Source organism: Pelodiscus sinensis, chromosome 10, assembly GCF_049634645.1.
Source record: "Pelodiscus sinensis isolate JC-2024 chromosome 10, ASM4963464v1, whole genome shotgun sequence".
Taxonomy (NCBI): domain Eukaryota; kingdom Metazoa; phylum Chordata; order Testudines; family Trionychidae; genus Pelodiscus; species Pelodiscus sinensis.
Window position 1 is genome coordinate 50,351,050 of NC_134720.1, and position 15,898 is coordinate 50,366,947.

The window sequence follows — 15,898 nt, forward strand, 5'->3', positions numbered from 1 at the left end:
ATAAAGAAAAGTTATTTATTAGTTCCCATAATAGAAGAACTAGAGGACACCAAATGAAATTAATGGGTAGCAGGTTTAAAACTAATAACATAAAGTTCTCTTCACACAGCGTGTAGTCAACCTGTGGAACTCCTTGCCAGAGGAGGCTGTGAAGGCTAGGACTATAACAGAGTTTAAAGAGAAGCTGGATAATTTCATGGAGGTTAGGTCCATAAAAGGCTATTTGCCAGGGGATAGAAATGGTGACCCTGGCCTCTGTTTGTCAGAGGCTGGAGAGGGATGGCAGGAGACAAATCGCTTGATCATTGTCTTCGGTCCACCCTCTCTGGGGCACTTGGTGCTGGCCACTGTGGGCAGACAGGATACTGGGCTAGATGGACCTTTGGTCTGACCCAGTACAGCCGTTCTTATGTTCTTATGTTCGCTGGCCTCTTGCACAAGGACACTTGCGCAAGAGGACTTATCCCTGAGCGGGAGCATCAGAGCATTTGCGCAAGAAGCACTGATTTCATACAGTAGAACGTCAGTGTTCTTGCGGCCAGTGTAGACAGGCCGCGACCAGTGTAGACAGGCGGCAAGATTTTGCAGAAAAGTACCTGCTTTTGCGCTAAATCTTGCAAATGTAGACACAGCCAGACTGTGTGCTATGGCTGACAGGTGGAAGCTGTGAGCTTCTAATCAAGGTTTGAAATCTAGAAACCTCTGCTGATTGGTTGAGTCTTAATCAGGGGGAGGTGCTATCTGGCAGCCCAGGTCTTTATAAAGGAGTCAGTGACTAGAGAGCTTGCGAACAGGGAATTTGGAGAGGGAGTTCTCCAGATAAAGGAGGAAGATAATATAGGACCCTTAAGGGAAGTGGTCTGTCTGTGGTGTGTGTTTGTGTTTTTCTTGCTGTGTGCTGAGCTTGTGTTTGGCTGTTTGGTTGTTGTTGTTTTTTCTTTCCCCTTCCCCTTCTCCTCGCCCTCCATGGAGTGTGTGCTATGGCTGGCATGTGGAAGCTGTGAGCTTCTAATCAGGGTTTGAAATCTAGAAACCTCTGCTGATTGGTTGAGCCTTAATCAAATGGTACTTGGTCCTGCTGTGAAGGCAGGGGACTGGACTCGATGACCTTTCAAGGTCCCTTCCAGTTCTAGAAGATAGGCATCTCCATTCATTTAATCAGGGGGAGGGGCTATCAGGCAGTCCAGGGCTTTGTAAAGGAGTGAGTCAGTGACCAGAGAACTTGTGAACAGGAGCTGTTAACAGGGAGTTTGGAGAGGGAGTTGGGACGGGGGTGAGATACAATCACCATTCTTTAACATCTTTTCACTACACTCCTGCCCTTCAAGGAGGCATTTAATAACAACTGAGGAATCTCTCAGGAGGAAGGCAGGTATGGATGGTGATAGCTCTGCTGCTGTTACCTGCACATGCTGTGTCATGTTTGTTTTCCTCCCAGAAGAAAAAAGGGATTTCATCTGCACTAAGTACAAGCTGGTCGCCATTTTGGAAGAAAAAATGAGAGGACTGGAAGCTCAAGTATCGACCCTATGTTCTATCAGAAAGAATGAAGACGATAGAAGGCAGCGTTTAATCCTACAGGCACAGCAGGCTGAAGAGCCAGTCTGGGCAGTACAGGACAAGGAAGAAAACGCAGCATGTAACCTCTAGAAGGAGAAGGCGCCCACCTCAGGTATCCCCCGTTCCTGTAGGGTAAGTAACCGCTTTCGGGCTCTCTCCACAGGCACTGCGGTGGAGAATGCTTTGACAGGAACCTCTCAGGGAAGAAATCAGAAGGGAACACATCTACAGGAAGGCATGGGATGCGTAGTCCTAGAGATGGGGGTTCCACGACCACCACCCCCAAAAGACGAAGACGGAGAGGTGGTGGTTGGAGACTCCCTCCTAAGAGGGACTGAGTCATCCATCTGCCGTCCAGACCTGCAATCTCGAGAAGTGTGCTGCTTACTGGGAGCTTGCATTCAGGATGTGACCAAGAGTCTTCCAAAAGTGATTAAACCTTCGGATCGCTACCCCGTCCTGCTTCTCCATGTAGGAACTAACGATACGGCCAAGAATGACCTTGAGCGGGTCACAGTAGATTATGTAGCGCTGAGGAGAAGGATCAAGGAATTTGAAGCGCAAGTGGGGTTCTCGTCCATCCATCCAGTTGAAGGAAAAGGTCCAGGTAGGGATCATTGAATTGAGGAAGTGAATGCGTGGTTGCGCAGGTGGTGTCGCAGAGAGGGCTTTGGTTTCTTCGACCATGGGACTCTGTTCCGGGCACAAGGATTGTTAGGAAGAGATGGGATCCACCTAACCAAGAGAGGAAGGAGCATCTTCGTGGGCAGGCTTGCAAACCTAGTGAGGAGGGCTTTAAACTAGGTTTGTTGGGGGATGGTGACCAAAACCCTGAGGTAAGTGAAGAAGTCGGATGCCAGGAAGAATCACAAGGCAGAACGAGCAACAAAGGAGGACCCTTGATTCAGATGGACAAAGCAGGGCGATCAACTGGGTATCTAAGGTTTTTGTACACCAATGCGAGAGGCCTGGTAAACAAACAGGAAGAATTAGAAGCCCTGGCCTAGCTGAAGAACCATGATTTGATTGGAATAACGGAGATGTGGTGGGATGACTTGCATGAATGAAACACTGTCATGGAAGGGTATAAATTGTTCAGGAAGAACAGACAGGGGAGAAAAGGAGGAGGAGTTGCATTGTATGTAAGAGAGCAGTAGGATTGCTCGGAGCTCCAGTACTTAGAGGGAGAAAAGACTGTTGAGAGTCTATGGGTTAAGTTTAGAGGTGCATGCAACAGGGGGAATGTTGTGGTTGGTGTCTGCTATAGACCGCCGGATCAGGTGGATGAGGTAGACAAAGCTTTCTTTGGACAACTGAGAGAAGCTTCCAGATCGCAGGCCCTGGTTCTCATGAGCGACTTTAATCACCCTGACAGCTATTGGGAGACCAATAAGGCAGTACACAGACAATCCAGGAAGTTTTTGGAGAATGTTGGGGATAACTTCTTGGTACAAGTGCTAAAGGAACCAACCAGGGGCCGTGCGCAGCTTGACCTGCTGCTCACAAACAGGGAGGAACTAGTAGGGGAAGTAGAGGTGGGTGACAACTGGGAAGCAGTGATCATGAGATGGTAGATTTCAGGATCCTGACCAAAGGAAGAAAGGAGAGTAGCAAAATAGACACCCTGGACTTCAGAAGAGCAGGCTTTGACTCCCTCCGAGAACTGATGGGCAGGATTCCCGGGGATGCTAACATGAAAGGGAAGGGAGTCCAGGAGAGCTGGCAGTATTTTAAAGAAGCCTTATTAAAGGCACAGGAAGAAGCCATCCCGATGCGCAGCAAGAAAAGCAAGTATGGTAGGCGACCAGATTGGCTTACCGGGGACATTCTTGGTGAGCTTAAACACAAAAAGGAAGCTTACAAGAAGTGGAAACTTGGACAGATGACAAGGGAGGAGTATAAATATATTGCTCGAGAATTCAGGGGAGTTATCAGGAAGGCGAAAGTGCAATTGGAATTGCAGCTGGCAAGGGATGTGAGGGATAACAAGAAAGGTTTCTACAGGTATGTTAGCGATAAGAGGGTGATCAGAGAAGTTGTGGGGCTCTTACTGCATAAGGGAGGTAACCTAGTGACAGATGATATGGGAAAAGCTGACGTACTCAATGCTTTCTTTGCTTCTGTTTTCAAGGACAAGGTCAGCTCCCAGACAAATGCACTAGGCAGCGCAGTATGGGAAGGAGGTGGACAGCCCTTGGTGGGGAAAGAACAACTTAGGAACTATTTAGAAAAGCTAAACGTACACAAAGCCATGGGCCCAGGTTTAATGCATCCAAGGGTACTGAGGGAGTTGGCAAATGTCATTGCGGAGCCTTTGGCCATTATCTTTGAAAATTCGTGGAGATCAGGAGAGATCCCGGATGATTGGAAAAAGGCAAATGTTGTGCCCATCTTTAAAAAAGGGAAGGAGGACAATCCAGGGAACTACAGACCAGTCAGCCTTACCCTAGTCCCCAGAAAAATCATGGAGGGGATCCTCAAGGAATCCATTTTGAAGCACTTGGAAGAGAGGAAAGTGATCAGGAACAGTCAACATGGATTCACCAAGGGCAAGTCGTGCCTGACCAATCTGATTAGCTTCTATGATGAGCTAACTGGCTCTGTGGACATGGGGAAGTCAGTGGATGTGATATACCTTGACTTTAGCAAGGCTTTGGATACCGTCTCCCACAATATTCTTGCCAGCAAGTTAAGGGAGTATGGATTGGATAAATGGACGGTAAGATGGATAGAAAGCTGGCTAGACTGTTGGGTCCAACGGGTAGTGATCAACGGCTCAATGTCAGGTTGGCAGTTGGTTTCTAGCAGAGTGCCCTAAGGATCCGTTCTAGGACCGGTTTTGTTCAATATCTTTATTAATGACCTGGATGAGGGGATGGGTTGCACCCTCAGCAAGTTTGCAGATGACACTAAGCTAAGGGGAAAGGTAGATATGTTGGATGATATGGATGGGGTCCAGAATGACCTGGACAAATTAGAGAATTGTGCCAAAAGAAATCTGAGGAGGTTCAACAAGGACAAGTGTAGAGTCCTGCCCTTGGGACGGAAGAATCCCAAGCATTGGTACAGGCTGGAGACTGAATGGCTAAGTAGCAGTTCAGCAGAAAAAGACCTGGGGATTACAGTGGATGAGAAGCTGGATAGGAGTCAACAGTGTGTCCTTGTAGCCAAGAAGGCTAATGGCATATTAGGGTGCATTAGGAGGAGCATTGCCAGCAGATCCAGAGAAGTGATTATTCCCCTTTTTTTTCGGCTCTGGTGAGGCCAAATCTGGAATATTGTGTCCAGTTCTGGGCCCCCCACTATAGAAAGGATGTGGACGCATTGGAGAGGGTTCAGCGGAGGGCGACCAAAATGATTCGGGGGCTGGAGCGCATGACCTATGGGGAGAGACTGAGGGATTTGGGTTTGTTTAGTCTGCAGAAGCGAAGAGCGAGGGGGGATTTGAGAGCAGCCTTCAACTTCCTGAAGGGGGGTTCCAAAGAGGATGGAGAAAGGCTGTTCTCAGTGGTGACAGATGGCAGAACAAGGAGCAATGGTCTCAAGTTACAGCGGGAGAGGTCTATGTTGGATATTAGGAAAAACTATTTTGCTAGGAGGGTGGGAAGCACTGGGATAGGTTACCTAGGGAGGTGGTGGAATCTCCATGCCTAGAGGTTTTTAAGTCTTGGCTTGACAAAGCCTTGGCTGGGTTGATTGAGTTGGGATTGGTCCTGCCTTGGGTAGGCGGCTGGACTTGATGACTCCTGAGGTCTCTTCCAGCTCTAGGATTCTATGACACAAAGACAGCTACACTCCAGGGTATGTGTAAAGACAATTGACATTTTTATCTGGTAAGTTATTTAAGAAGTTTTAACTGGTTTAATCCTCACCACATAAAATATCGGAGACAAAGCAACGGTCTACAGGTGGAACCTCTCTGTACCGGGACTCTTTGGGCCAGCAACATCCATGGTCCGGGAGGACCACAGATGGTCCAGGACCAGGGAGTCCTGGTGAAGGACTGGTGGATAGGAGCCCTGGAGCCTGGTCACCCCAGCTGACCCCAAGTTTATGAGAGTCCAGTGCATGGCCAGGACCGTGTGGTGGGGTGAGAACCCAGCATTCCACAGCTGGGCTGCCCAATGGGGCGGGGAGTCCGGCAGGGAAGGTGGGAGAGACCAGCAGAAGAGGGGAGTGGATGGGAGACCAGCAGCCGGGCAGAGCTGGGGGGGTGGGTAGCAGGGGGGCCAGATATGACCTCCCCTGGTTTGGCAAAATCCCTCATCCAGGACCTGTCAGGTCTCAGGGGTGTCAGACCAGGACGGTCCAACCTGTATTACAACAGGGAAGACAGAAAGTTTTCTTGGTGAAAAGCAGGATTTAATCAAAGCCAAATTTTTTTGCAATGTCAATTCCAATGAATATTTTCTATTTTTTTACCATCAGTGGCAACATAAACATTAATTTCCAAGCACCTTAAAGTGTCATTTTGTTTCACCATTTTCCATGCAGGAGGGAAAAAAGGCAGATCAGAGCAATATGTTATGTCAAAATGTCAGTTCAAAAGATCAAATTCCATTTCCACTTAAATTGGTTTTAGAGGTTTTTTTAAACTGACATTAAAAAAAAAAAGAATCCACTCCACTCCCCACTCATATTTTAAGTTGAAACAAAAAGAAAAGTGGCCATTTCATTTTAAAAATAGGGACTTGAACAAAAATCTACGTTTTGAAACCATTCTAAACTCCCTTTGGGGAAAGAAGTGGAACTTTTCAGCTTTAAAAATGTCAATCACAATTTTTCATGGGAAAAAAATGTGTTTTCTGCCCAGATCTCGGTACATCCCATTGACTTGCGCATTCCTGCAGAGGGCAGGATGATGTCGTCTTTCGTTATTTGAATGGTTCTCACCAAACATTTGTTTTCAAACTTTTGGGGGGGCTAATTCTTCTCAGTGTTCAACATCTTCACCTTCTGTACTTTCAAAATGGGGACTCAACCTCTTCCGACCCTCACATGCTTATTGTACTTTCTCCCTGACATAACCGTTGGTGGTGGAGAGTCACCAGTAAATCCACAGCCAGCCAGCCCCCTACACACTCCTCCCTAGACACCGTCATAAACAAAGGATGCTACCAGCCACCTGACACAGACCACAGATCTAATGGCTACGATCCCTCAGATGACTTGTGGAGGGACATTTTCTCTTCTGGCAGAGGGAGGGGGCAATACCAGACTGCCACTGGGCCCCTTTGGATCTGCCTAAGGCAGGACACTAGGAAGTCTGCTCTCCACTGGATGGGGGAAAGAGCCGCCTTTGCTCCCCCGCCATCATCGCTTCCAAGGGCGGCTGTCCCGGAGCACTAAGCGGCAGCCAGCTCTCTGCCAGCCCTGCGGCGCACTGTGGTATTTGTGTTGCTCTGTCGCTCCCAAAGTGGCTCCGGCCCTGTGGTACTGCTGTTCTCACCGCGGCCTCGATTTCTGCCCACCCCACTGCCCCCTGCACCTCAGGGCTTCTCTCCGGGCCCGGGCCCCCTTTGTCCGCTTGTGAGAGCATTTCCCAGGGACGTGCAATACGGCCTTTACCCACGCCCAGAGCCCCGTCCAGCGCCTCCCCGCCCCCGTCGGTAGCTGCATTCCCCCTCCCCTGCCTAAGATGCTTCCCTGCTCCCTCCAACACCTTTCCCGCCTCCCACACCCAGCTGGCTCCCTGCTCTCCACCTCACCCCCTTTCCTGCCCCTCAGGGCCTCCGACTTCTCTCCCCTCCTCCGCCTCTCAGACTCGTCCGCCTCCTGCTCACCCCTGAAACCCATCTAGGCTTCCACCTCCCCCACCCCGGCCGCCCAATCCCCCTCCTCATCACAAACGTCATCTAACACACGCCTACCACTGCTGCCTCCAGGCCCCCTCCTGCAGCGCCAGCCTGGGCCTGTCCCCCCCCCCAACTGAGGCTCTTCTCACTTGGCCTCCAGCAGCCTCACCCTTCCTCCCTCCTTGTCCTGGGTCCCCTCTCTGCTGACTGCATCCTCCTCCTGGGAGTCGGCTCGTCCCCCGGCCTGCCGGGTACCAGCCTCTCGGGTTCTCCTCCCGCTCTGCCTCTGGCCATATCCCCGCCTCTCTTTGGGCAGCTCCTCCTTGGGTCCTTCCCCACTTCCAGGCGGGGTCCCAGGCTCTGCACCCTCTCCCCAGATGGCCCCACCCATTCACGTAGCTTCAGCGAGCAGGCCTGCACTGATCCGCCTCTGGCCCCGACCTGCCTTCGTTCCGACCTGCCCCTCTGTCCTCCAGGGTGGTGGGCTTGCAACCAGAGCTCCCGGCCTTCCCTCCCAAGCCTGCTCTGCTCCCTTCATTCCCAGTCCCACTAATGCCCCTGGGCTTTTGTGTTAGGCCCTCATATTACCACACCCCCAAGCTCTCCCTTGTCATGCAGGCTCGTTACGCTGAGCCACCTCGCTCCCTTTCCCTCTCTTGACCCCACACGGCCAGGCCACGGGGGCATTTCTAGGGGGCTACAACAGTTCTGCTTGAGAACCACAAAACCTCTGCCCCATGGGCGTCGGATGAAAGGCCAGCTGGGGAAGGCAAGCCCAGCCCCGCCCCTTCTGACCTAGGCCCCGCCCCTTCTGACCTAGGCCCCGCCCTTCTGACCTAGGCCCCTCCCACTCCCCGCCTGATCCTTCCGGGCCACGTGGAGAGCCACCGTTGCGCTGTTCTGGCCCTGGCCCAGCTCTCCTCGGCGGCCAGGGGCAATGGCAGCTGGGGCCAGGCTGCTGCCCCACAGCCCCAGCCTTCAGCAGTCGGTCACGTAGGCCATGTTGGGAAGGTTCTGCCTTTCCTTGCCTACATTACCGAGCGCCCGTGCTCTGCCCCCTCTCGTATCCCTCTGCTTCTCCACTGCTCTGGCACGGTGACCCTCAACGCCCCATTAGACACCCGATTTTTATCCCTCACTCCCAGACAGGCCTGCGGACAGAGGGGGCAATTGTCCCAGGGCCCGGAGAGAGCCTCAGACCCCTTTAAATTACCACCGGAGTGCCGCTCTGCATAGCTCTGAGGGCTGGGGGAAGGGCACCCTGCAGTCTGGGGGTGCCAGGGAGGACTGGCTGAGGCCCCGCCCCCTCTGCCTCAGGCCCCCCCCCCCCTTTGGGGCATGGAGCCAGGCCCCCCTCCAGCCCTTGCCCTAGGGCCTGCGGTGGCTGTTGGCCTCCCTGCTCCCGGAACTTGGCCTAGCGGAACTGGTCTGAGCCGAGAACGGACAGGCTCGGGCCGAAGGCGACGGGAGAGCGCTGTGGCAACGTCTGAGGAAAAGGGACCCACAAAAGGGTGCCTGTTACCCCGACTGATGGGATCCCTTGTGTGTGCCCAACCCAGCAGCTGCCCCTCTACCACCCTCCCATCCCCCTCTCTCTCAGGGACAATCCTCTGCCTTGCCAGGACCCTGCACCCCCCCCCCATCCTCACGAGTCCTCCAACCCTCCCCCCCCCGCGGGGTGCTTTTGTGTGCCCTGCATTGCACCTCCCCCCACTCGCCTCTCCACAGCGGGGGCTCCCCCCTTTCCCCGGCTGAGCTAGTCAGAGGGCCTGGAGCTCACATGATTCCCCCTTTCCGTGTTCTCTCTAATGTTCCCAGTGGGATTCTGGCCACCGGTACCTAGAACATTCCCTGGCATTTTGGAATGGACCAGGGTCGCCCTTCACACTACAAACAGAGAAGAGCCACCTACACGCCTGCCATGGGGGAGGGAAGGAGGATTTCCCTGGCGCCTGGCAGTTCAAAAGAGCCCGCAGCTCCTGCAGCAGTGCTGGCAGGCAAAGCCCAGCGCCCTCTGAATCTCTGCCGGAGCCCCGCACAATGAGAGGGCTGCCTGTGGGAGGCTAGGCCCAGCCCTGCCCCTTCCATCCAAGCCCCCATCCCTCCCAGGGCATGGAGCCAGCTCCCCACTTTACCCAGAGGCCTGGCTGGCGAGTCTGTCAGCCCCCCTGGTTACCTCGCAGAACGTGCGGCCTTTGCAGACTTAGCCAACAAGCAATTTACTGTGGGGTTGCCGGCTGCAGCCTAGAGAAAACATAAGTGCACTGCTCTGCTTTCACCCGTGAACAAAGGGGTTTGGGAGATAACGTTTTCCAGGGCTGAACGGCGCTCTTTGATTTTAACCACGGATTCGGTTGCAAAAGTGCTGATGGCTAAACCACAAAGTCATTTCCTTAGAGCTGCAGAAACTTCCCCCACGTCTCTAAGGAAACACCTCAAAGTCTATTCCCCGGTAGCTCCAGAGTGGCCATCACGAGCAGGCTCATCTCAGCAATGGGTTTCTACCATGTTGACCACAGTAGAGTCCGTTCCATGCCCCCTGCACACCGGCGTGCAACAAAAGTATTTCTGGAATTATGTGAGGGTGCATGAGAATTCTTCTGGAAACTATCTTGGGAATTGGGCAAATGAGACTCTGTTCCTGGATATGGCCTGTTTGGCAGGCAATTATTGGTTGGTTGAGGTAAATTCAGTATCGCCACCCCCAAGAGTTCAGAGATTGTGAGATCTGCCGGCCAATGCTGGAATTCATGTGTAAGGCTGACAAGAAAAACCAAACCTGGCACCTCTGGAGCTTAGTGCACAAGCCTCTACCGGCTCTCAGCTAAAGCTGTCAAGGAAACTCGGTCTCTCTAAAACCATCGAGTAGTCATGTTGCTCCTTAGAGACAAACAAAAACACAGATTAGTATCATGAGCTTTTATGGGCAAAACCTACTTCTTCAGTAGAGATGATCTTGATCATCTAAGGAAGTGGATTTAACCCACAAAAGCTCATGAATCTCTCTATGTATTTGTTAGTCTCCAAGACACCACAGGATGGCTCATTGTTTTTAAAGCTACAGACTCACATGGCCACCCCTCTGAGATTATTCGCTCTCTCTGTAAGCAGTCTCAGTGACAGCGACCCACACCCAGTAGGTGTGTGAGTTACACAAGCGGGGTCCATACCCAAACAACTTTAACCCAGTTCTGAAAAATCTTCTTTCACCCCCAGTTCCAACCTTTGGACAACTCCCAATCTATGCCATTTCCGCCGCAGCAACGAGCTCCCCACAGATCAGGACACACCCACACCCAGTGGCGCCAGATGCTCCCACAACATGACCTGCGAAGCCTGCAGACGCATCTCCACCATGACACTGATCGACAACGCCCACCTCGCGATGCAGGGACCCCACCTCCCCAATGCCTATCATAACATGTGGTGTTTCTCCTTCGGCACACGACACGCTCGAGTCCACTTGCACAGGTTAAATGAGAAAAAAAAACAAAACCACCCCGTCATCGGTGAACAAACACTTTCGCAGCACAGACACTCCGGGTCCGACGCCTCAAAGGAAACCTGCCCATCACCTTCAAAAGGTGAGTCTGGGAGCATAAATTCATAACTCTGCTGGACACTAGAAATCATGGACTGACAGACACCGGATTTATGGCTTACTACAACAATCTATAACCCACGACACGTTTTTGTCCTATAGCTGCAGAAGTATTAATGGGACATTCCACTACGAACGGTCCTTTAAAATAGGCATCAGCTATCTTTGCCAAACAATCTGTTCCACCGTGGTTTGCACGGTGAGGCTCAGCTTATGTTTCCCAGACCTGAGACAGAGTTCTGGCTGTGGCTACATTACACAGCTTACATCAAGGCAGATGCTCTTAAGCCCGGGCGAGCGGCAGTAGCTAAGGCATCAGAAGAAGCTCTCCCACCAACATAGCCCCAGCCCCACACTGAGGCTTAGATGAGCATAATGTATGTTTGTTCAGGAGGAATGGCTCAGGCTGTCTACACGGGGAAAGTTGGGCGACGGAAGTGCTGTCGATATGCAGAAGTCGCCAAAAGTGGAAACCCAGTTTTTCTGTCTCCTGTTGTCGACATTACCTGGCCACATTGCTAGCTCCTGTTGACAGAGACAGCAAAGCATTGTGGGTAAGCATCCCACAGTGAAATGCTGTGAGAAGGCAGAGCTGATCCCTGCACTTTTTGAGATTCCCTCCTTACTCTGAGAGCTCTCAGTGCTGAGGAACGTCAAAGCAGCACGGCCGTCTCTCCAGCCCTCCCTCAGCAGCAGCAGCCTGCCTGCCACTGTGTTCCTAACAGGGCAGAACAGGAGCTTTCCAATGATTTGCTCTTTCTTTGTTCCCCAAAGGGAGCAGCTCACTCAGCTGTCAGATACTTCTCAGAGCTTTGAAAGGGGAGGGGTGCATGCCTGCAGGGCAGCAGAGATCACAAAACACTGGGCCGATCCATCAGGACAGGCATGATAGGATCCTGGCGGAAGTCAGGTCTCTTGACAAAACAAACAGCAGAGTCCACACTGGCTCTTTGTTGACAATAAAGGGAGGGGGAAAGACAAAAGTCTCTTGCAGGGCTGGAAGTTTTTTGTTGCCAAAGCTGGGTGTTTTGCCTGGTAAAAATTGCATTATAGTGTGTATACCCTTACTATTTTGTCATCAAAAGGGAATTTTTGGCAACAAAACCTGCCAGTGTAGACAAGGCCTTACTCACACGGCAGAGTAACATAGCTTGTACTGATGTGAGTGGTAGCGTACATAGTTTCTGTGCAGTTTGAGAGCTTGTCTTTCTCACCCACAGAAGTTGGTCCGATAGAAAATCTTACCTCCCCCGTCTTGTCTTTCTGATATGCTGGGACCAGCACAGCAACAACAACATCACATACAAAAACCACAAGCCACGCCTCTCAAAAACCACAAGATTAGCTTCAAAATCATGAGCTCTTTTTTTTTTTAAATCCATTCGGGGTGCCTTTCCTTTGCCTTTGGTTTGAGCCTCCGGGAATTACTCAGGTCCCAAGTTCAAGCTTTCCTCCACTGCCCTGGGCTAGAAATGTACTTTGGAAATATAAACTGTGATTCATCAGTCTAGGCCTTGAAGTAAAAGTTTTGTAAAACAGCCCATGTTGCAATACTTGTCACAAGTCATGAGAGGTGACAGCACTGTAAATCCTTGATTCCTTTTGAGGACATAATGCCATTGGCTAGCAACGCTGAGTTATCTGAATTATTATAATGAAAAGAAGTAGGACAGGTCAAGGATGGGTGTTGCTCCGTCCTCCATCTATAATTTGCCAGCAATCCTGTGAGGATTGTACTGGGTGAACCTCCCTAGTGTGGCACCCTCCAGCCCTGACTAGGAGGTCAATATTGTCTAGCTGCATTACCACCGTTTACTGGGCTCCGAGAAGACTTTAGGGATAAACTATAGCTAAATAACAGCACAAAATATTGGGACCCAGGACAAGTGGCTGTAAACAAACTCTATGGGACTGCAGGAAACTTAGCAACACCCATGATAAGTGGCCATCTGGCCAACTCAAATCAAGCCGGACCACGGATGTTGCCAGAGCACAAAGATTCAACCCGTATTGTAATTGTCATTTGGAAGGTCAGGGCTGTCTTGTGGGTCTTGTTTATATTATTAAGAGTTAGGTACAAAGAAGTTATAGGCTTAACGAACAGTCCCGGGGTTTTCATTAGTTAAACAGTGTTTGATTGGAAATCTTTAGGTTTTGCATACAGTCAACTGCAACTGAATTAAAAAAAAAAGATAAAACAAAGAACAATGCTTTACAAAAGCTGGCCTTATTGTCTGATAAAGTGACAGGTGCTATAAAATCTGTCTAGCCCATGAGTCATTTCATAAAGGCTCAGAAGAAGCAGAAGAAAACCAGGAACCTTAGCATCCGCAGGGCCCCATCGGGGCATCGTCAAATCTCGGTTGAGAAAACACAGCCACGGGACATTCTAGAAAGCATGATCTCCGCCGTGAGCCAGAGGGATCTGGATCCTTTAGAACAGCTGATCTCGGCATTAGACCTATAGAATTCATAACAAAGACATCCTCCCAGAAAATGTGCTGAGTATAAAGGGACAAGGGGTAGATATTCTATGTGATACTCTATATTTTTCTGAGATTCTATGAACATAGTTGAACATTTAGCTACCTCTCCCCTTAACTGTTCCTTTCCATACTCCCATATGCTTCAACAGTGTTGCTATATTTAATGTAAAACCTTCCTGTCCCATACACAGGACCAAGCATAGCCTCCAAATTAACTTAATTGGATTGTTTGCTAATCTTTTGCCCTGCGAGCCGTGGGCAGCTACGAGCAACATCGTCTCTCGGCTTTGGATGTCAATCAGATAGTTAGAAGAATCCCCGGGCTCTCTCGTAAAATGAGCCCTCCCCTTCCTTCCTTTGCCTTTCCACACAACTCACCCCTTCCGGCAACCGCTGCACCGGTTGAAATAACAAAACAACGCTGCAATCGCAGCGCGGCCGTGACCTTCGCCACTAGCACACAGTCCCCTCGGCTTGTCCCTTTCCCCACGCTGTGTCTGTCTGGTCTGTTTCGATGGCAAAACTCCACGTGGCAGGTGTGGGCGGCATCTCACACCACGGGGCCCCCTTCCCCGGTGGCCCCTCGTAACAAACATGATACATCATCACTACGAACTGACCCTCCTCATGACAATGCTGCCTCTGTCCATTACATTTCAGCCCTAGCAGCCAAGCCACCCAATATTATTCCAGGAGCCAGGTCCGGTGACTAAGACTTCTGAGGCTCCAGCAATCTAGGTGCCACGGAGTCTATGGGAAAAAGGCGAGGGGCATCCAGTGCCCAACATGCATATAGGGGCATCTGCAGAAACCATGCTTCAAGCTTTGGTAACTTACCAGGGTAAAGCCCTGGCACCTGGCATTTCCCAGTTATGTAGTCGGATAGGTCTGCCCTGCAACGGGTGCTGTGATTGGGAGGGGGATGGTCCAGACAACACGCAGCCAAGGCAGTACGGCTGGCTGGACGGGCTCGCCGCCCGACTACGATCCTGCCCACGATCGTAGGTGGAACAGCTGGCTGTCCGCGTTCTATTTTTAGTACAGTAGCTCCGTCAAAGCTAGCACACAGATCTCTAGCAGAGCTGGAAGTCACAGGATTACAGAACTGGAAGGAGCCTCGAGAGCCTCGAGGGGTCGCTAAGATTTTCCAACCATGAGCAGAGGGTGTTTTGGCTTGGGATCGGATATTGAGGTCACGGGCTTGGGCGGGTGCCACTGTGGCACCCAATTTATTAGCACACACCCATTCCCGGCTGCCAAAGCAGAACGTTCCCCTCCCTGGCCACGTAGCAAGTCCGGCTCCCAGCCGCTGGAGCAGACACACACGCCCCTGCCATGTGACAGGTCCCGTTCCCAGCCCCAGCCACCAGAATAGGCCCCTACTTCCCCTGCCTTGTAGCGGCCGCCTGCCGCGTGGCTCTGCAGAGGTGGTGGGCGGGGGAAGGATGTTTTGTGCGTGGCTGTGTAGGCATGCCCCTTCCAAGGAACCGTGCTCAAAAGGTCATCAAGTCCAGGCCCCTGCACTCGCGGCTGGACCTAGCACCATCCAGACCAGGAGCGAGCAATCATTTTTAGCCGGGGGCCCCTTCAAAAATTTTTGAGGAGCCCCCAGGCCGCCTGGAAGAGGCGGGGCCTAAACCAGAAGGGGCGGGGCCAGGATGTTTGTGGGCTAGCCCACCTACAGACCATGATTGGTCTCGGGGTGGGGGATTCCCTTTGCCCCCCCTTCCCACTAGGTACCCATGCCACTCCCTTGTGCTGTGCCCTTTGTACGCTCCCCCCCCCAGCCCTATTAGGGGCAGGGGAGCACTCGAAGCCTCCTCCCACCTTGTGAGGAGCACGTGGCACTTTGAAGTGCTGTGTGCTCCTCGCAGGACCAGGGCAGGGAGAAGGAAGCATCGCGCAGCTCCCCCGCCCCCAAGCTCTAATTGGCCTGCGGGCGGGGGAACGGCAGGGCCTCCACGGGCCGGATTAACCCGCTCGGTGAGCCGGATCTGGCCCGTGGAGGCCCTTTTCCCCACCTCTGATCTAGACCATCCCTGACAGGTGTGTGTCCAACCTGCTCTTAAATATCTCCAGATCCCACAGCCTCCCCAGGCAACTTATTCCTGGGTATGTCTACACTACAAAGTTAGTTCGAACTAACGGACGTTAGTTCGAACTAACTTTAATAGGTGCTACACTAGCGCTCCGCTAGTTCGAATTTGAATCGAACTAGCGGAGCGCTTAGTTCGAACTAGGTAAACCTCATTTTACGAGGACTAACGCCTAGTTCGAACTAGCTAGTTCGAACTAAGGGCTGTGTAGCCCTTTAGTTCGAACTAGTGGGAGGCTAGCCCTCCCCAGGTTTCCCTGGTGGCCACTCTGGCCAACACCAGGGAAACTCTATGCCCCCCTCCCGGCCCCGGACCCCTTAAAGGGGCACGGGCTGGATACGGTGCCCGTGCCAGGTGCAA

General features: G+C 51.8%; 1 protein-coding gene across 4 annotated transcripts in view; it reads right to left on the bottom strand.

Moving 5' to 3' along the window:
• The window catches only part of B3GNT7 (UDP-GlcNAc:betaGal beta-1,3-N-acetylglucosaminyltransferase 7), a 34,037-nt gene that overhangs the window by 6,092 nt on the left and 12,047 nt on the right, over positions 1-15,898 (bottom strand). The window contains exon 2 of one of the 4 annotated variants that reach the window (XM_075938159.1): positions 13,277-13,417. The exons of the other annotated variants lie outside the window; for them this stretch is intronic. Coding sequence (XP_075794274.1) covers positions 13,277-13,284 — 8 coding nt within the window. The 5' untranslated portion in view covers positions 13,285-13,417. The remainder of the gene's footprint in view (positions 1-13,276; positions 13,418-15,898) is intronic. 4 annotated transcript variants of the gene reach the window in all.